This window comes from Plecotus auritus (assembly GCF_963455305.1).
Source record: "Plecotus auritus genome assembly, chromosome: 2".
In the NCBI taxonomy this organism is placed as follows: Eukaryota; Metazoa; Chordata; class Mammalia; order Chiroptera; family Vespertilionidae; genus Plecotus; species Plecotus auritus.
Window position 1 is genome coordinate 159,620,160 of NC_137771.1, and position 20,700 is coordinate 159,640,859.

Genomic DNA, 20,700 nt, shown 5'->3' on the forward strand with positions numbered 1-20,700 from the left:
AAGTATGCAAATTAACCCAACCAAGATGGCTGCAGCCACGGAGAGAGCAGGAGGCTTGGGTTTCCCCAGCAATGGAGGAAGCCAAGCTTTCTGCCTGCCCTGGCCTGCCTTGCCCTCTGCTTAAGGCTATGAAGTTTCAATTATAGAAGATAAATAAATCCCAGACACCAGGGCCTCTGCTTGGGTCACGGGGGGGGGGGCATGGCCGGCCTGTAAACCACCACAGGCCCCTTGCCCAGGCTGCCCCACACCCCAAGGGAACCCCCACCCTGATCTGGGACACCCTTCAGGGCAAACCAGCCGGCCCCCACCAGTGCACCAGGCTTCTATCCTATCTAATAAAAGAATAATATGCAAATTGACCATCACTCCAACACACAAGATGGATGCCCACATGTGGCCACAAGATGGCCACCACAAGATGGCCAGAAGGGGAGGGCAGTTGGGAGGGACCAGGTCTGCAAGGGAGGACAGTTGTGGGCAATCAGGCCAGCAGGGGAGGGCAGTTGGGAGGGACCAGGCCTACAAGAGAGGGCAGTTGGGGGTGATCAAGCCTGCAGGGGAGGGCAGTTAGGGTTGACCAGGCCAGCAGAGAAAGGAAGTTGGAGGCGACCGGGTCTGCAGGGAAAGCAGTTGTGGGGGACCCAGGCCTGCAGGGGAGAGCATTGGGGGGGGGGGGGGGACCAGGCCTGCAGGGGAGAGCAGTTGGGGGATACCAGGCCTGCAGGGGAGGGCAGTTAGGGAAAATCAGGCTGGCAGGGAGCAGTTAAGCATCAATCAGGCTGGTAGGGGAGTGGTTAGGGTGTGATCAGGCTGGCAGGCAGAAGCAGTTAGGGGCAATCAGGAAGGCAAGCGGGTGAGCAGTTGGGAGCCAACAGTCCTGGATTGTGAGAGGGATGTCCGACTGCCCGTTCCAGGCTTGAACAGGCAGTCAGACATCCCTCAAGGGGTCCCAGATTGCAGAGGGTGCAGGCTGGGCTGAGGGACACACACCCCTGTGCACAAATTTTGTGCACCAGGCCTCTAGTAAAGAATAATATACAGAAAATCAACAGTAGACCTATGGACCTCAAGAATCAAACCAAAGATTTGAAATATGAGGAAGCAAAAAACACCCAACCAGAAAAACAAAAAGAAAAAAGAATCCAAAACTATGAAGATAGTGTAAGGAGCCTCTGGGACAATTTCAAGCGTACCAACATCTGAATTATGGGGGTGCCAGAAGAAGAGAGAAAGCAAAATATTGAAAATCTATTAGAAGAAATAATGACAGAAAACTTTCCCTACCTGGTGAAAGAAATAGACTTACAAGTCCAGGAAGCGCAGAGAACCCCAAACAAGAAGAATCCAAAGAGGACCATACCAAGACACATCATAATTAAAATGCCAAGGGCAAAAGACAAAGAGAGAATCTTGAAAGCAGCAAGAGAAAAACAGTTAGTTACCTACAGGGGAGTACCCATGCGACTGTCAGCTGATTTCTCAACAGAAACTATGCAGGCCAGAAGGGAGTGGCAAGAAATATTCAAAGTGATGAACAGCAAGAACCTACAACCAAGATTACTCTACCCAGCAGAGCTATCATTTAGAATTGAAGGTCAGATAAAGAGCTTCACAGACAAGAAAAAGCTAAAGGAGTTCATCACCACCAAACCAGTATTATATAAAATGCTGAAGGGTATTCTTTAAGAAGAGGAAGAAGAAGAAAAAGGTAAAGATAAAAATTATGAACAACAAAGTGACAACAAATACATATCTATCAACAAGTGAATCTAAAAATCAAGTGGATAAAAAATCTGATGAACAGAATAAACTGGTGAATATAATAGAATCAGGGGAATAGAAAGGGAGTGGACTGACAATTCTCAGGGGGAAAGGGGTGTGAGGGATGAGAGAAGAGATTGGATAAAAATATTACACCTATGGATGAGGACAGTGGTGGGGGGTAAGAGAATGGGGTGGGGGGAATCAGGTGGAGGGGAGCTATTGGGGGGGGGGGGGAGAGGAACATCTGTAATAATCTGAACAAAAAAGATTTATTTAAAAAATATTATCAGTGTTAAAAACAATCAAAACATTAAACACATGAAGGGTAAATAAAATATTATTAACCAATGAATGGATTACCAATGATACCAAGAAATAAAAAAAAAAAAACTTTTTGGAAACAAATGAAAATGAGCACACAATGACCTAAATCTATGGGATACAACAAAAGCATTCCTGAGAGAGAATTTCTGCACAACAGGCCTACCTCAAAAAAGAAGAAAAACTTTTCATAAGTTATCTAACCCTACAACTTAAAGAATTAGAAAGAGATCAATAAGAAAAGCCTTGAGTAAGTAGAAGGAAGGAAATAATAAAGATTGGAAGAGAAATAAATGGCATGGAGGCTAAAAAAATAAAACAAAAAAACAGTACAAAAAAATCAATGAAACCAAGAGCTGGTTCTTTGAAAAGATAAACAAGATTAATGAACCATTAGCCAGACTCATCAAGAAACATAAAAAGGACCCAAATAAATAAAATCAGAAACAAAAGTGGTGAAGTAACAACTGACCCCACAGAAATACTAAGCATTATAAGAAAAGACAATGAACAACTACATGCCAACAAACTGGACAACCTGGGCAAAATGGACAAATTCCTAAAAAAAATACAGTCTTCCAAAACTGAATCAGGAGGAATCAGAAAACCTGAGTAGGCCAATAACAATATGAAATTGAAGCAGTAATTTAAAAAAATTCCCAGCAAACAAAAGCCCTGGTCCAGATGGCTGGCTTCACAGGGCAGTTTTACCAAAACCTTCAAAGCCCTAACACCTATCTTTTTCAAAGTATTCAAAAAAAAAAAATCTAAGAGGAAGGAACACTTACAAGCTCTATTTATGAGGCTAGCATTAGTGTAATTCCAAAACCAGATAAAGACACTACAAAGAGAATTACAGGTCAATATCCCTGATGAACATAGATGCTAAAATCCTCAATAAAATATTAGCAAATCGGATCCAGCCATTTATTAAAATGATCATACATCATGACTAAGTGGGATTTATTCTGGGGATTCAAGGCTGGTACAATATTCACAAATTAATAAATATATTACAAATTGGAAGATGAAAATCACATGATCATATGAATTGACACAGAAAAAACATTTGACAAAACCCAACACACTTTTTTGATAAAAACTCTCAATAAAGAGGGAATAGAGGACTCATACCTCAACATAATAAAAGCCATATCTGATAAACCTATAGCAAACATCATACTCAATGGGCAAAAACTAAAACCTTTTCCCCTAAGAACAGGAGCAAGACAGGGATGTTCACTTTCACCACCATTGTTCAACACTAGAGGCCCAATGCATGAAATTCGTGCAAGAGTAGGCCTTTGCAGCTGCAGCGGCTGCCTACATCCCTCCCTTGCAGCCGTGGTGACTGCCTGGATCCTGCAGCCGCAGCCCTGGCTTTTCCAGAAGGATGTTTGGTCTAATTAGCATATTACACTTTTATAATTATAGATAGTAGTGGAAGCTCTAGCCTCAGTGATCAGACAAGAGAGAAAAAATAAAAGGCATCCAAATTGGATAGGAGGAAGTAAAACTGTCCTTATTCGCAGAAGACATTATATTGTACATAGAAAATATGTACAATAAAGGCTCCATCAACAAAACTACTAGATTTAATAAATGAATTCAACAACATAGCAGGATACAAAATTAACACCCAGAAATCGATAGCATTTTTATACCAATAATGAATTGTCAGAAAGAGAAACTAAAAAAAACAACAATCCCATTTACCATTGCAACAACAATGAAAAATTAAGATACACAAGAATAAACTTAACCAAAGTGGTAAAATACTTACACTCTGAAAACTATAGGATGTTGAAAAAAGAGATAGAGAAATTTATAAACAAGTGTAAGAATATAACGTGTTCATGGCTTGGTAAAATTAATATCATTAAAATGTCCACACCACCCAAAGCAATCTACAGATGCAATGCAATCCTTGTTAAAATATCAATGGCATATTTCACAGATATAGAACAAATACTCCAAAAATTTATATGGAATTAAAAATTACTCCGAATAGCCACAGCAATCTTGAGAAAGAAGAACAAAGTAGGAGGAATCACAATACCAGATTCAAGTTATACTATAAAGACACTCTAATCAAAACAGCCTGGTACTAGCACAAGAACAGTCATATAGATCAATGGAACAAAATAAAAAGCCAAGAAATTGACCCAAGTTATTATGGTCAAAAAATCTTTGACAAAGGAGACAAAAACATACAATAGAGTCAAGACGCCTCTTCAATAAGTGGTGTTGGAAAATTGGATAGGTACATGCAAAAAAACGAAACTAGACCACCAACTTATACCATACACAAGAATAAACTCAAAATGGATAAGACTTAAATGTAAGTTATGAAACCATAAATATCCTAGAAGAAACCATAGGCAGCAAATTGTCAGACATCTCTCCTAGCAATACCTTTGCGGATATATCTCCTAGGGCAAAGAAAACTAAGGAGAACATAAACAAATAGTACTACATCAAAATAAAAAGCTTCTGCACAGCAAAAGAAAACATCAACAAAACATAAAGGGAGATGACTGTATGGGAGAATATATTTGGCAATGATACATCTGATAAAGATTTAGTATCCAAAACATATAAGGAACTGATGCAACTTAACAAAAGAAAAACAAACAATCCAATTAAAAAATGAGCAAAGACCTAAATAGACACTTCTCCAAAGTGGACACACAGAAGGTCAAGAGATATATGAACAAATGCTCAAAGTCACTGATCATCAGAGAGATGCAAATTAAAACAACAATGAGGTATCACTTCACACCTGTCAGAATGGCTCCCATCAACAAATCAACAAATGACAAGTGCTGGTGAGGATGTGGGGAAAAAAAATCCTAGTATATTACTGGTCGGAATGCAGATTGGTGCAATCAATATAGAAAACAGTATGGAGTTTCCTCAAAAAATTAAATATGGAACTGCCATTTGACTCAGTGATCCCACTTCTAGGAATATATCCTAAGAGACCCGAAACACCAATCAGGAATAATGTATGCATCCCTACATTCACAGCAGCACAATTTACAATTGCTAATCTGGAAACAGCCCAAGTGCCCATCAGTAGATGAGTGGATAAAAAAGTCGTGGTATTCATCAACAAATCAATAAATGACCAGTGCTGGAGAGGATGCAGAGAAAAAGGAACCCTCGTGCACTGCTAGTGGGAATGCAGACTGGTGCAGCCACTATGGAGAACAGTATGGAGTTTCCTCAAAAAACTAAAAATGGAACTCCCATTTGACCCAGTGATCCCACTTCTAGGAATATATCCCAAGAAACTAGAAACACCAATTAGAAAGGATGTATGCACCCCTATGTTCATAGCAGCACAATTCACCATAGCTAAGATTTGGAAACAGCCTAAGTGCCCATCAGCAGATGAGTGGATTAAAAACCTGTGGTACATCTACACAATGGAATACTACTCTGCGGTAAAAAAAAAAAAAAAAAAAAAAAAGAAGTTCTTATAATTTGCAACAGCATGGATGGAACTGGAGAGCATTATGCTAAGTGAAATAAGCCAGTCAGAGAAAGATAAATAGCACATGATCTCACTCATTTATGGAATATAATGAACAACACAAACTGATGAACAACAGAGAAACATTGATCAGACCATCAAACCTCAGAGGGAAGGTAGGGGAGGGTGGGGGTAAGAGGGAGAGATCAACCAAAGGATTTGTATGCATGCATATGGGCCTAACCAATGGGCACAGATAACAGGTGGGGGGTGAGGGCATGAGTGGGAGGGATGGGGAGGGGTTAATGGGGGATGAGGACATGAATGTAATAACTTAATCAATAAAGAAATAAAATAAAAAAAGCCATGGTACTTTTTACACCATGAAATATTATGCAGCAGTAAAAAGTATTTTGAGACAGCATGGAGGGACCTGGAGAGTATTATGCTAAGCAAAATAAACCAGCTAGAAAAAGACAAATATCACATGATCTCACTCATATGTAGAATCTAATGAACAAAATAAACTGTGAACAAAATAGATCCAGAGATATAGAAGCATGGAACAGACTGGAATCTCAGAGGGAAGACGGAGGTGGGTTGGTGGGAGGGAAGAGATTAACCAAATAACTTGTATGCATATATATGACCCATAGACATAGACAATAGGGTGATGAAGGCCTGGGGCAGGGTGTGGAGGCAGGTTAGAAAAGATCAATGGGCTGGGGGGGAAGGGGACATGTAATACTTTCAACAATAAAGTTTTTAAAAATATATAAATAAATATTAGCAGTGTTAAACATTTTTTCACATTTTATTTTCAATGTAAATTTCCTCTGAATTATCTTTTACTGATGTCTTGATTAGCAATATGTTACTGAAACTCAGAATTTTAAAATTAACTTCTATATTTCTAAATTTAGAATATTATTTCCCTTTCAGTGAAATGATATTGAATTATCATTACTTATTTCCATAATTTAATTCTTTACTATTCAATTTTTAAATCTACCTAAAACTTATTTTCACAGTTTTAATAAATGACATAATAGAAGATATGAAATAATAATTTCTGTTATGTTTTAATGTTTATCATGAGAAATTTGTATGAAGTTTATTAAATAGATATCCATTCAGTTCCAATGATTTATATCTCTGTTGCTCAGACAGTATAACACTATTTTTAGTATTATTATAATATAATATATTTTAATTTTGGGGAAGAGCTACAAGTTCTCTCATTAATAATATTTTTCATATTATTTTTATAATCACACATGTTTAATTCTTATAGATGAAATATGAATAATTTATACCTATAATATAGACATTTTTAGTACCACAAATATTTTTAATGCATCCATTAAAATGTAATATGGCAGTTAAAAGGATTCCTCAGTACTCTAGACAGGATGAATACAATTTTCAAATATGTATATATCTATTTTATAAATGGAAAGTAAGTTCTCAATTGCTCAAGGAAACCTAACTCACAGTCTTTTGATGCTGGAACAGATGATTTAAGTGAAGGTAAAAATTTTTTAGCGTTCCATCTGAATTTTTTCGTATCAATCGAAGTCTGAACAATCATTACCTTTGTGAAATTTTCAGTGCCTTGTATCTGAAAGTTGACAGAATATAAGTTAATTTCTGAATAAATATCATACAATTAAATTTTCCTCTTGTAAGCTCCTATCCCAGGTCCTCTCTAAATATCTGTGCCTGAAAATTGAAAACATCATTAGATATTAGAAGATATCTTAAAAATCTCTGGACATGCTGGTTTTATGAAAGTCAATATTCCATATACTTTCATTGATTTTTAAATATTTTGCTCATTTCTCTTACAAGTAAGAAAAATGATCAAGAGTTAATGATCAATGGCCCCTTAAAATATCACCCAGAGAGTTTTTTTGGGGGGATTGTTTTTTATTTTTCACACTAGAGGCCCGGTGCACAAAATTCGTGCATGGGGGTGAGGTGTCTCTCAGCCCAGCCTGCACCCTCTCCAATCTGGGACCCTTGAGGAATGTCCGACTGCTGGGATCGGGCCTAAACAGGCAGTTGGACATCCCTCTCACAATCCAGGACTGCTGGTTCCCAACTGCTCGCCTGCCTGCCTTCCTGATTGCCCCTAACTGCTTCTGCCTGCCAGTCTGATCACCCCCTAACCACTCCCTTACCAGCCTGATTGATGCTTAACTGCTCCCCTGCCAGCCTGATTGTCCCTAACTGCCCTCCCCTGCAGGCCTGGTATCCCCCAACTGCTCTCCCCTACAGGCCTGGGTACCCCCAACTGCCCTTCCCTGCAGGCCCAGTCGCCCCCAATATCCATCCTCTGCCGGCCCGGTCATCCCTAACTGCCATCCCCTGCAGGCTTGATCGCCCCCAACTGCCCTCCCTTGCAGGCCTGGTCCCTCCCAACTGCCCTCCCCTGCTGGCCATCTTGTGGTGGCCATCTTGTGTCCACATGGGGGCAGGATCTTTGACCACATTGGGGCAGCCATCTTGTGTGTTGGAGTGATGGTCAATCTGCATATTACTCTTTTATTAGATAGGATGGCAGAAAGTAAGTTTAAAAAACAATGGCATTCCAGGCATGTAATTCAGCATAGAGAATACAGTCAATAATATTGTAATAACTATGTGTGGTGCCAGTGGGTTCTTGAATTATCGGGGGGGGGGAATCACTTAATCCTATCTAATATGAGTAATATGCAAATTGACCATCACTCCAACACACAAGATGGCCGCCCCAGTGTGGTCAAAGATGGCTGCCCCCAAGTGGACACAAGATGGCCACCACAAGATGGCCTGCAGGGGAGGGCAGTTGTGGGTGATCAGGCCAGCAGGGGAAGGCAGTTAAGAGTGACCAGGCCTGCAGAGGGCAGTTGGGAAGGACCAGGCCTGCAAGGGAGGACAGTTCGGGGGGGGGGGGGCACCCAGGCCTGCAGGGGAAGGCAGTTAGGGATGACTGGGCCAGCAGAGGAGGGCAGTTGTAGGAGACCAGGCCAGCTTGGGAGGGCAGTTAGGAATGACTGGGCTGGCAGAGGAGAGTAGTTGGGAGGGACCAGTCCAGCAGGGGAGGGCAGTTGGGGGGGGGACCAAGCAGCAGGGGAGGACAGTTGGGGGGACCAGGCCTACAGGGGAGGGCAGTTGGGGGGGACCAGGCCTGCAGAGGAGAGCAGTTGGGGGGGGACCCAGGCCTGCAGGGGAGGACAGTTAGGGGTGACTGGGCTGGCATAGGAGGGCAGTTGGGGGTGACGCCTGCAGAGGGCAGTTGGGAGGGACCAGGCTTGCAAGGAGGGGCAGTTGGGGGGGACCAGGCCAGCAGGGGAGGATAGTTGGGGGGGACCAGGCCTGCAAGGGAGGGCAGTTGGGGGGGACCCAGGCCTGCAGGGGAGGACAGTTGGGACCAACCAGGTTTGCAGGGGAGTGCAGTTGTTGCGGGGGGAGGCCAGGCTTGCAGGGGAGGGCAGTTGTGGGTGATCAGGCCTGCAGGGGAGGGCAGTTGGGACCAACCAGGTTTGCAGGGGAGTGCAGTTGTTGCGGGGGGAGGCCAGGCTTGCAGGGGAGGGCAGTTGTGGGTGATCAGGCCTGCAGGGGAGGGCAGTTAGGGGTGACTGGGTTGGCAGATGAGGGCAGTTGGGGGAGACCAGGCCCACAGGGGAGGGCAGTTGTGGGCAATCAGTTAGGGGTGACTGGGGCGGCAGAGGAGGGTAGTTGGGGGTGACCAGGCCTGCAGAGGGCAGTTGGGAGGGACCAGACCTGCAAGGGAGGACAGTTGGGGGGGGAACTAGGCCTGCAAGGGAGGGCAGTTGCAGGGGACCAGGCCAGCAGGGGAGAATAGTTGGGGGGGACCAGGCCTGCAAGGGAGGGCAGTTGGGAGGAACCAGGCTAGCAGTGGAGGGCAGTTAGGGGTAACCAGGCTGGCAGGGAGGGCAGTTAGGGGCAATCGGGCCAGCAGGGGAGCAGTTAGGCGTGGATCAGGCTGGCAGGGGTGTGGTTACAGGGTGATCAGGCTGGTTGGCAGAAGTATTTAGGGGCTATAAGGCAGGCAGGCAGGCGAGCAGTTGGGAGCCAGCAGAACTGGATTGTGAACGGGATCGGGCCTAAACGGGCAGTTGGACAACCCTCAAGGGGTCCCAGATTAGAGATGGTGCAGGCTGGGCTGAGGAACAACCCTCCCACCCTCCCATGCACAAAGTTCATGCACCGGGCCTCTAGTAAATTACATAATTGTCTAAACACTATGCTATACACCTGAAACTAATATAAAATAATAGTGAATGTCAACAGTAATTAAAAAATTACAGAAGTTCCAGAAATTCGAGTGTATGTTGTGGTTGTTTTCAGTATGCTTTGAATAGCATCATTCCCCAAATCCACAGTGAGCAGGGCTTTATCCCTAGGGGAGTGGACAGAGTTGGGCAAGTTTTGGGCTGCCATGAGATTCTCCTGTTAGGCCTTCTAAATTCCCAGCTAGCATCCACACCAAAGTTCTGTTATTATGTATTCAAGACTAGAGGTTGGGAGCACCATAGTTAAGAATAACACTTAGCTTCCTGTCACTGGGCATCACATTGGTGCTTGTGGTGTTCCACTTAGAAAATTTTCTTGTGACCATTTCTCACTTCAGAATTTCTCTTAGCCCCACCTCCTGTTTCTCTTGGGTTCCAGATTTAGCCTGTAAGTACTTCTATCAAACCTGTAAATGTTCTACTTAGTATATTTTATGTTTCTTTCCACTTGGTTGAGAGCTTTTTTGAGGGCAAGTTGCAAGTTTTATTTGTCTTGATCACTTTAGCATCTAGCACTGTTTCTGAACACACAATGCAGTATACATGTGATGTGTTGTGGAATTGTACATCTGAAACCTGTATAATTTTGTTAACCAGTGTCACCCCGATATATTCAGTAAAATGAAAAAAAAACTTAAATTAAAATATACACCTACTTTAATTGATTCTAGTCTCCTTTTCCATTTACTTTCTGAATATGTCCATTGATTCCTCCTGACACATGCCTACTTATTCTACCCCAACATGCATACACTCACACATACGTATGTGCGTGTGTGTGCACACAGTCTTTTTTTTTTTCTTCTTCACATGGCATAGCTTCTCATTTTTATTGGAAGAAAACTTGGCAGCTTGAAAATGAGATGTTCTTCACTTTTACATTCATTTCAGTGTAGCTGGGGAAGTACCACTGGTACTCAGTTCAGCATGGGCCCGGAAGAACCTTTTAGGGTACTATTGATACAGCCCAGAGAGTGTGGTCCTTTTGCAATGTGTAAATTAACTTAATAGGCCCTCTTTTGCTATTTACCACTGCAAAATTTAATTGTGGCCAAAATGTACAGCTAGGCCTGTTTTATTGACATTGAACAGGCATTACCTGGTGTTTGGGCCACTCAGTGCCAAAGCAATCAATGAACTTGGGATAGGTGTGTGTTTATGGAGTGGGATGGGAAAGGAAGAGAATAGGAAAGTGGAAAAGTGACAATTTTTCTAACATTAATACATTGTTGGACATAGCATACAGACCTGAAAAGATGAGTCAATATTTCTTTACCTGATGGCATGTTAAAGGAATTAAGGAAGGTGCTTTATAAGCTTTTCGTAATTGACAATCTTCTACAGTTCCATGTATAAGGATGACATAAATTACATTTTCATCATAGATGTCACACTTGGTGCTTTTTGGTATATCTTTTACATAAACATTACAGAGTTTTAATTGCATCTTGTAGGTCCAATCCTGGAGGGAAAAAACAATTTTGTAGTCCACTTTTTGTTTATAAAATTTAATATAAATTCCTAAATAGTTAATTTCTAACAGTACTTAAATGCAATTTCCACTCAGAGAAAAGGATATAGTTACATAAGCACCTCTTACCTCATAGGATAAATGTTCCCTGATTTTTTGGGCAGTAATAGAAAGTCCAAGTTTTAGCCACATTTTATATTCAATGTAAGGATACAATTTTTCAAAAGCATCGTACAAGTGACTTTTGGGAATAAAACATGTCTGGAAAAAGTGAGATATAAATTTAATATTTTATTCTGTTCACCTATAGTTTAAGGAAATAAACTTTACTCATTTACCTATAATATTAAAGCTAAAAATTTAAATTATACAAGATTCATGTTACTGCCTGGAAACCTAATAAAATGTTTATATTAGTAAATATTTGTGTGATCTTGTTAGGCACTAACTATTAAAAGACTACATGATCTAATGAGAGGTTCTTTATTATTTTTCAGTGGTAAATAGCAAAAGAGGGCCTATTAAGTTAATTTACACATTGCAAAAGGACCACACTCTCTGGGCTGTATCAATAGTACCCTAAAAAGGTTCTTCCGGGCCCATGCTGAACTGAGTACCAGTGGTACTTCCCCAGCTACACTGAAATGAATGTAAAAGTGAAGAACATCTCATCTTCAAGCTGCCAAGTTTTCTTCCAATAAAAATGAGAAGCTATGCCATGTGAAAAAGGAAAGAAAGAAGACTGTGTGCACACACATGTATGTATGTGTGAGTGCATGTATGTTGGGGTAGAATAAGTAGGCATGTGTCAGGAGGAATCAATGGACATACTAGTATAAAATACAGCTACAAAAAAGTAAATGGAAAAGGATCCTAGAACCAATTAAATTAAAAATTTTAAAAATGTTAATTTTTTTTTCATTTTATTGAATATATTGGGGTGACACTGGTTAACAAAATTATACAGGTTTCAGATGTACAATTCCACAACACATCACATGTATACTGCATTGTGGCCAAAATGTACAGCTAGGCCTGTTTCAGAAACAGTGCTAGATGCTAAAGTGATCAAGACAAATGAAACTTGCAACTTGCCCTCAAAAAAGCTCTCAACCAAGTGGAAAGAAACATAAAATATGTTAAATAGAACATTTACAGGTTTGATAGAAGTACTTAAAGGCTAAATCTGGAACCCAAGAGAAACAGGAGTGGGGCTAAGAGAAATTCTGAGGTGAGAAATTGTCACAAGAAAATGTAACTGTAAGATTTCATTGAGGTTGCATTAAATCTATAAATCAACTAGAGGCCCAGTGCATGAAATCATGCACCTTGAAAGGAACTGTGGGCCACAAGGCTGCAGCGGGCACAGGGTTGGGTCTTGGCCCATCTTCTGTGCCTCTGCCTGGCACCTCCCGCCACAGCTCCCAGTCCCCTGTCTGCTGGCAGCCCCGCTCCTGTCACCACTGCTCCCACGTACTGACAGTGTCAGCCCCACTCGCACCCACTGACAGTGAGGAACAATTGGGGCCAGTGCCAGCAGTGGGTGTGAGGGGGGTCAGTGCCATCAGCAGGTGCGAGCAGCAACTGCTGCCCTGATCACCCTTCAGGAGCAGGGGGAGGTAGAGAAGCCCTCAGGGGCGATCGGGGCCGAGAGCCACCACTCACACCCACTGACAGTATCGAGCAATTGGGGCCAGCACTGGGTTCCAGCAGTGGGTGCAAGTGGTGGCTCCAATGCCAACAGCAGGTGCGAGTGCTGGGTGGGACCGCTGCACGTGGGAGCAAAAAATTTTCAGTAACTACCAGAGGCTCATCCCAATGACAGCAACCAGTGCCCTGCCTTGGTCTGGCATCCCTGCTCAACTGCTCTACCATCCTGCTGCAGCCAATGCCTGCCATGTTCCACGGGCACCCCCTTGTGGTCAGCGCACGTCATGGTGACATGTTGTTTAGTTGTTCGGTTGTTCAGTTATTCTGCCATTCAGTTTATTTGCATATTAGGGTTTTATATATATATATTTTGGAAGAATGGATATCTATATATATATAAAAGCCTAAGCTACTGAATGACTGAACTACCAAACAACTGGTCAACCGGTCACTATGACGTGCACTGACCATTAGGGGGAAGACGCTCAATGCAGGAGTTGCCCCCTGGTGGTCAGTGTGCTCCTAAAATGGGAACTTCTCCAGCCTTTGTGGCAGCGTTACTGAGCAGTGGTGGCGGCAGGTGCAGTGGGGCCGGGATGAACGGGAGCAGCGCGGTGCCTGGCCTGGGCTTGGGCTCCTCCCTGTCTGCATGCCACTTTGCGCACTACAATATCCCTCGGGGGATGTTGGACTGCTGGTTTCAGCCCAATCCCTGCAGGATGGGGCCAAAACCAGCAGTCCGACATCCCCCAAGGGGTCCCGGATTGTGAGAGGGCACAGGCCAAGCTGAGGGACCCCACTGGTACAGAAATCCATGCACCAGGCCTCTAGTCTTAAATAAAATTATGGCTTCCAACCTCTTTATTTACTTAGAGCTTCTATAAATTCTCAAGAAAATATTTTTTTAGTTTTCATTGTAGAAAAGGGCTTACACAATCTTTTGTTAACTTATTTTTATTCACTTATCTAGTACAATAGGGTTAGAAAAAGAAATAAACTGACATCCTATCTAATAAAAGAGTAATATGCAAATTAACCATTACTCCACTACACCCACAAGCCACACCCACATCCAATCAGGAGTGAGTATGCAAATTAACCCAACAAAGATGGCTGCAGCCATGGAGAGAGCAGGAGGCTTGGGTTTCCCCAGCAATGGAGGAAGCCAAGCTTTCCACACACCCTGACAGGCCCAGGCCTCCACTCAAGGCTACAAAGTTTCAATGATAGAAGATAAATAAATCCCAACACAAATGGCGGCAGCCACAGAGCTGGAGAGAGCAGGAGGCTTGAGTTGCCCCCAGTGATGGAGGAAACCAAGCTTTCCACACACCCTGGCAGGCCCAGACCTCCACTCAAGGCTACAAAGTTTCAATTATAGAAGATAAGTAAATCCCCCCCAAAATGGCTGTGGCTGCAGTGCAAGCAGGAGGCTTGGCTCTGCTCCAGGCTACAAAGTTTCAATTGTAGAAGATAAATAAACCCCAGATACCAGGGCCTCCGCTTGGGTTGCCAGGGGGCGTGGCCGGCCTGCAAACCACCACAGGCCCCTCTCCCAGGCTGCCCAACACCCCAAGGGAACCCCCACCCTGATCCGGGACACCCTTCAGGGCAAACCAGCTGGCCCCCACCCATGCACCAGGCCTCTATTCTATCTAATAAAAGAGTAATATGCAAATTGATCATCACTCCAACACACAAGATGACTGCCCCCATGTGGTCAAAGATCCTGCCCCCATGTGGACACAAGATGGCTGCCACAAGATGGCCAGCAGGGGAGGGAAGTTGTGAGGGACCAGGCCTGCAAGGGAGGGCAGTTTTGGGTGATCAAGCCTTCAGAGAGGGGAGTTAGGGGTGACCAGGCCAGCAGAGGAGGGACGTTGGGGGCAACCGGGCCTGCAGGGGAGATCAGTTGGGGGGGACCAGGCCTGCAGGGGAGGGCAGTTAGGGGTGACCAGGCCTTCAGGGGAGGGCAGTTAGGGGCAAATAGGCTAGCAGGGAAGCAGTTAGGCATCAATCAGGCTGGCATGGGAGTGGTTAGGGGTGATCAGGCTGGCAGGCAGAAGCGGTTAGGGGCAATCAGGAAGGCAGGCAGGTGAGCAGTTGGGAGCCAGCAGTCCTGGATTGTGAGAAGGATGTCCAACGGGCAGTTGGACATCCCTTGATGGGTACAAGATTGGAGTGGGTGCAGGCTGGGCTGAGGGACACACCTCCCTGTGCACGAATTTCGTGCACCAGGCCTCTAGTAAGAATTATAAAGAAAACACCAAAATTGTCTCTGTAGATGACATAATATCTACATTTCCAAGATCCTAAAGAATCTACCAAAACTAACTAGAATTTATAGCAAATTTAGCAATGTAGCAAGATACAACTTCAAATTCCAAACAACTGGAAACAAATTTAGTTTTGTCTCATCCTGTGCAGCAGCTCACCCCTCAACCAGTGACTTTCAGAGAATCATCACACAGACTCCTCAGTCCCTCCCAGGCAACTCCTTGTAGGCCCGGCTCTGTAGATTCCTGACAGGTTAGCTGCCACAATTCCCACTCTTTCCCTTCTCAGCTCACCTTCTGTTTGGGTTATTGTTGCTTGTGGTTGGAAACTGTCCTAGGCAGAGAGTCAAGGTGGATGTGGGGCTTATTTTGTGAGTTTCTCTTCTCTCAAGGTTTCTAGATGGACACTGCCTGTTTTCCATTGGCTGAAAATATTTGCCTCATTTATTTTGTTAAGTTCTATGGTTGTTTTTGGTGTGTGCTAGTATGCTCCCAGTAGCTTCATTATAGCCAGAAGTTGAAGGATAGGGTATTTTTATGCAATCCCAAGTGTTGTATAATTCTACTTGTATATATTCTAATATGTACTGCTGAATGATAGAGACATTTTAAAGTTTTCCCTTGCCTTTTTCCTCTTCTCCACCCCCTTTTAGGGCAATTAGGTCATTTGGCCTGAAGGGCCTCCCACATTCTAGATTTATCTAACTATTTTCTCTTGGTGTTCATTAACTTGTTTCTCCCCATTTACATTTTCTGTAAACTGGGTAGATCTAGAGGCTTCGGGTTTTGTCTTTTCTAGTATAAGAAGACTTTATGGATGGTACCAGGACTTCTACTACATCATATCATGAGGTACATGATACTAAGTTGTCCCACTTTTAATGATGTTAAGATTGTCCTTAGTTGGTGTCAGCCTGGTACTTTCATCATAAATTTTTCCATTAAAATGCGCCACACCAATTGATGGTTGAAGCTTAGATCCATTATTTCATAGGGATGGCAAGATGGGGATATTCTAATTCTCTCATTCTATATTTGTTAGCTGGAATTCTTTACAGAAAATTTTTTTCTCATCTTTTTTTTTTTTTTGTTACCTTGGAAGAATTCATAGAGAAAAGGCAGGATAAATGTTTAGTTCTTCTTATTGATATCCCAGAAACCTTATTGGAAATAAAAAATTGGTGTCATTATGACTGATGGACTTTTATATATTTATGGGGTTCAATTGTTTGCTGTTATTGTTCTTTCTGTGTTCAAATTAGGCCAGTGGGAGCCTCTGTTGCTTTGAGGATTTTTGTCCTCAATCTCGTCTAGGGAAACTCCCATCCACTTTACTCAATTTTTCTATTAACAGATCCTAGCTGTCTGAGTTTTCCCCTTTTTTTAAGCTCCAGATTTTGTATTCATATTTAACACATCCCGCCTAATTTCCTCATCAGAGATCTCATATGATTGGTTTTTCTGATTAAATGCTTCTTTCAATATTGTAGTTTAACTTTTTTTGTTTTGTTTTGTTAATCCTCACATGAGGATATTTTTTCCATGCTTTTCAGAAAGGAGGGTGGGGGGAGAGACAAAGAAAGATATAGAGACAGAGACATCTGACCGGTTGCCTCCCGTATGACCAGGGGCCAAGAGCCAACACGCAATCCAGGTACCCGCCCTTGACCAGGAATTGAACGCACAATCCTTCTGTGCACAGCTGGACATTCTAACCAGAGAGCAACAATGGCCAGGGCATTGTAGGTTAACTTTTGCAAGACATTTTGTCAGGACACTATACTGGGTAAGTACAATTATGTTAACAAGTTCTGTTCCTTTGCCATTTATTTTTTTAAAAAATTCCCACTAGACGGTAAGCATATACTAAGTACAAAGATAATCTTAAATTTGATACTAGATATTTAACAAGATACAACAGTAAGACATAGGCAATGTTTTCTGACCTCCACTACAGTTTTGCAGATGGCAGAATATTTCATGGGTTCATTAGTTAAACAGTTCAGCTCTCCTATTGTTTCCCCACTGATCACATAGTCTGTGAAAATTATCTGATGATCTTTTTCCTCTGATTCAGAGAGTAATTGGTCAGCCATCAAACCTGATTTTGATCTTTGAAGCTGTTCAGGAACAAAAAAAGAGAAAAATATGTATGCCAGATAATATACCAAAACTATCTAATTTATGGCTTTCTTTACTGTTGGTTTTAATAATTTTAATATGTGAATATTATTTTGAAAATATTTATTACTTGTATTTTTAAGCATATTTATTAAATTAGTAATGACTTAGAAACAAAGCATTCTTAAATACTTCAATCTTTTTCATTCCTCCTACTTAGTCAACCTATACCTGCCTTAAAAGGCTTAATGCCCAACTCAGACAAATGCAAGATGCATAACAATTTATATTATAATTTTCTATCTTAAATATGGTCCTTTTAATTTTTTTTGTTACCTATGGGAACGTATAGCTTCAGGTGTTTGAACAAGGAAGATTGCTGTTCACATGGTAGCTGCTAATTTAAAAAAGAAACAGTGCAGTTCTTAACAGAGAAAAGTACTAAATCTCAATTTTATAAAGTTTTTAACTAATGCTCACAAGTGCACTTATAAAGAACTCTTCCTTACCTTTATCATACCTGAAATAATTATATAAATTCCTTTGGTCTCATCACCTTCTTCAAATATAGTATTTCCACAATCAAATGTTATAAGTTTGGCTTTTTCCTAGAATATAATCACCAAATACATGCTATAAACAATATTTTAGCAGTGATCGGGGATGTTGAAGTTTACACTTTAATATTGTTTTTACAATTTTAAATTAAATATCACTCAATAAGATCTGAGGCATTGCATTAGTAATAAATTTGTAAGAGAAAATAGAAATTATGAATAGCAAAGAGGAGAAGGTGAGTATTCATAAATATATGTAATGTCAGATGGGTTATTTATACATGGGTTAAGAAGAAATAATCTAACCTAGGGATAAGAATGTAATTGAAGAATGAAAATATTTTGTCTGGATGAAAAATAATAATAGATGCAGGCTAATGGCAAATATGTTTTATACATACTTATGCTCTTAAACATCAGATGAATAAAAATGTATTTATCCTAAATATTTTAATCAGGTGGACAAATATAACTGGTCTTTTGGCACCAAGTAGATGTAGAGAAAGAATGTTATTAGAACAAGATAGGCCCATTTATTTGTTTATTCCATAAACACTTACTGAGCACCCCTATTCAATAAGCAAAGTGCCAGGGGATGAATATTCAGAAAACGAATGAGTTAAAAAATACAGTTCAAGAGGGAGATATAAAGGTGATTGTAAGGTATATGCTTAATGTTATAATAATGGTATATAATGAGTCCAATGGCGACACCTTTGGTCCTTCAAACTGGGCATGGACCACGGGATGATCTATTGGTAGCATGTTTGACCCCAAAGCCTACTTTTCTGTGTACCCTCTGCAGGAATATTTTCAGAGAATCAATAATCAGGGAACCTTTGGGAAAAAAAAAAGGTGAGAAAAAAGGGCATTTCAAGAAAAGTAAATAACACCCACAGAGGAAAAGAATTAGAAAATAGTATAAAATGTTTGAAGCACCATGAATGGTTCAGTATAGAATATAGAGTATATGATGAATGGGCAACAGAAGATGAAGATGGAAAGATAGGCAGGAAGCAGTCTGTAGAAGACTGCATGCCATTCAAAGGGATTTTGATTTTATCCTACAGGCAATAAAGGACATTTAAAGAATTTTAACCTGGCCCTAGTTGGTTTGGCTCAATAGATAGAGCACCAGCTTTCAGACCAAAGGGTCCTGGGTTCAATTCCGGTCAAGGGCACGTACCTTGGTTGCAGTCTCCTCCTTGACCCAGGCCCTGGTTGGGCTCGTGCAGGAGGCAACCAATTGACGTGTTTCTCTCACATTGATGTTTCCCTCTCTTTTCCACTCTCCCTAAAAATTAATAGAAAAATATCCTCAGGTGAGGATTAACCTCCCCGCCCCCCCAAAAAGAATTTTAACCTGGAGAATATCATGGTTAAATCATTATTTTTTAAAAGATCATTTGTTGGTATATTAAAGATGATATTTCATTAAAGAAGACATTAGTAGAAAATAAAAATATTACCTGAATGAAGCTTATATGGTCTTTGTTTTTATCTAACCATGGAATATGGTATAGTGCTTCCGTAAAAGTAAGTGACTTGACAATGGGTTGGAAATCAAGTAATTCTCTTTTTTTGTCCATTATTAACTAAAATAAAAAAAATTAAGAAAGAAGATGAACAAAACTAGTGTTCACAGAATGTTTAAAACAATTATGGCTTTGCATTGTTTCTTTTTCTTTTTTTTTTTTTTGCTTTTTTTTTTTTTGCTTTCCTGAGACTTTGGTTTTCCATGGAAACTTCCAACCTCTCTCTTCTTATAGCATTTTTCTGCTATCATATTCTAAAGTCATAGATTAAACTTTTCAAAATAAAACTTTTCACTAAAGTGCAGCAGATAGGCCAAAAATGCACAGACCATAAAAGTTCACTCAAAGAACATTTACAATGTGAAAACATCTGGGTAGCCAGCATCTAGATTAAGAAATAAAACATTTTCTGTATCCTAACATCCTTTCTTACGTTATCTACTTGTCATTGCTCCTATCCAAAGATAATCATTCTTCTATCACCCAAATCTAGCTTTGTCTGGGTTTCAGCTTTATTTGCATAAAATCAAAGAGTATGTACTTATTTTTGTCTGCTTTCGTTTGCTCAACATGTTTCTGAGATTCATCTACAATGTTGCAGGGAGCAAAAATGCACTCATGTTATTTTCATTGTTGTATATGATTATGTTGTATTATTATACTGCAACTTTGTCTACTATTGATTAATACTTTAGGTGCTCCAGTTTGGGGCATTGTAATGCTTCTATGAGTGTTTGCTATACGTATGTACATATTTCTATTGAATATATAGTTATACCATCTAATTGCTGTGTCATAAGATACATGGTCAAATTCAGTAGATTTTGCCAAACAATTTTCAAAAGTGATTGCATCAAGTTACACTCCCACTCTAATGTTCCGGTTGTTCCATTATTTGCCTACACTTGGTATTGTCAGTTTAAAAAATTTAAGAATTCTGGTAGTTGTGTATTGGTCATTAATTTTTAGTTTTCATTTGTATTAAGCTTATGAAATGGTATTTGGCACCTTCTGTTATGTTTATTGGATGTTTGAATACCTTCTGTTGTGAAAGGCCAATTCTAATCTTTTGCCCATTTTTTAAAAAATGGGTTTTCTGTCTTATTCTTATTAATTTGTATGAGATTTTTATATATGATGTTAGGGAAAGGTCCAATCATAGAAAGAAGTGATCCCTCACTATGGCAAGAGAGGAAAGAGAAATTGACCACTGGAGCTGCAGG

The 20,700-nt window shown here is 41.0% G+C and overlaps 1 protein-coding gene across 1 annotated transcript in view; it reads right to left on the bottom strand.

Annotated features, from left to right (window-relative positions):
* The window catches only part of SLC9C1 (solute carrier family 9 member C1), a gene marked incomplete at its 3' end in the record, with an annotated part of 107,909 nt that overhangs the window by 5,404 nt on the left and 81,805 nt on the right, over positions 1 to 20,700 (bottom strand). The window contains exons 20-25 of the mRNA XM_080654684.1: positions 19,412 to 19,537; positions 17,895 to 17,993; positions 17,211 to 17,384; positions 11,468 to 11,599; positions 11,144 to 11,329; positions 7,061 to 7,187 (exon numbers count right to left, since the gene is read on the bottom strand). Of these exons, the coding sequence (XP_080510810.1) occupies positions 7,061 to 7,187; positions 11,144 to 11,329; positions 11,468 to 11,599; positions 17,211 to 17,384; positions 17,895 to 17,993; positions 19,412 to 19,537 (844 nt within the window). The remainder of the gene's footprint in view (positions 1 to 7,060; positions 7,188 to 11,143; positions 11,330 to 11,467; positions 11,600 to 17,210; positions 17,385 to 17,894; positions 17,994 to 19,411; positions 19,538 to 20,700) is intronic.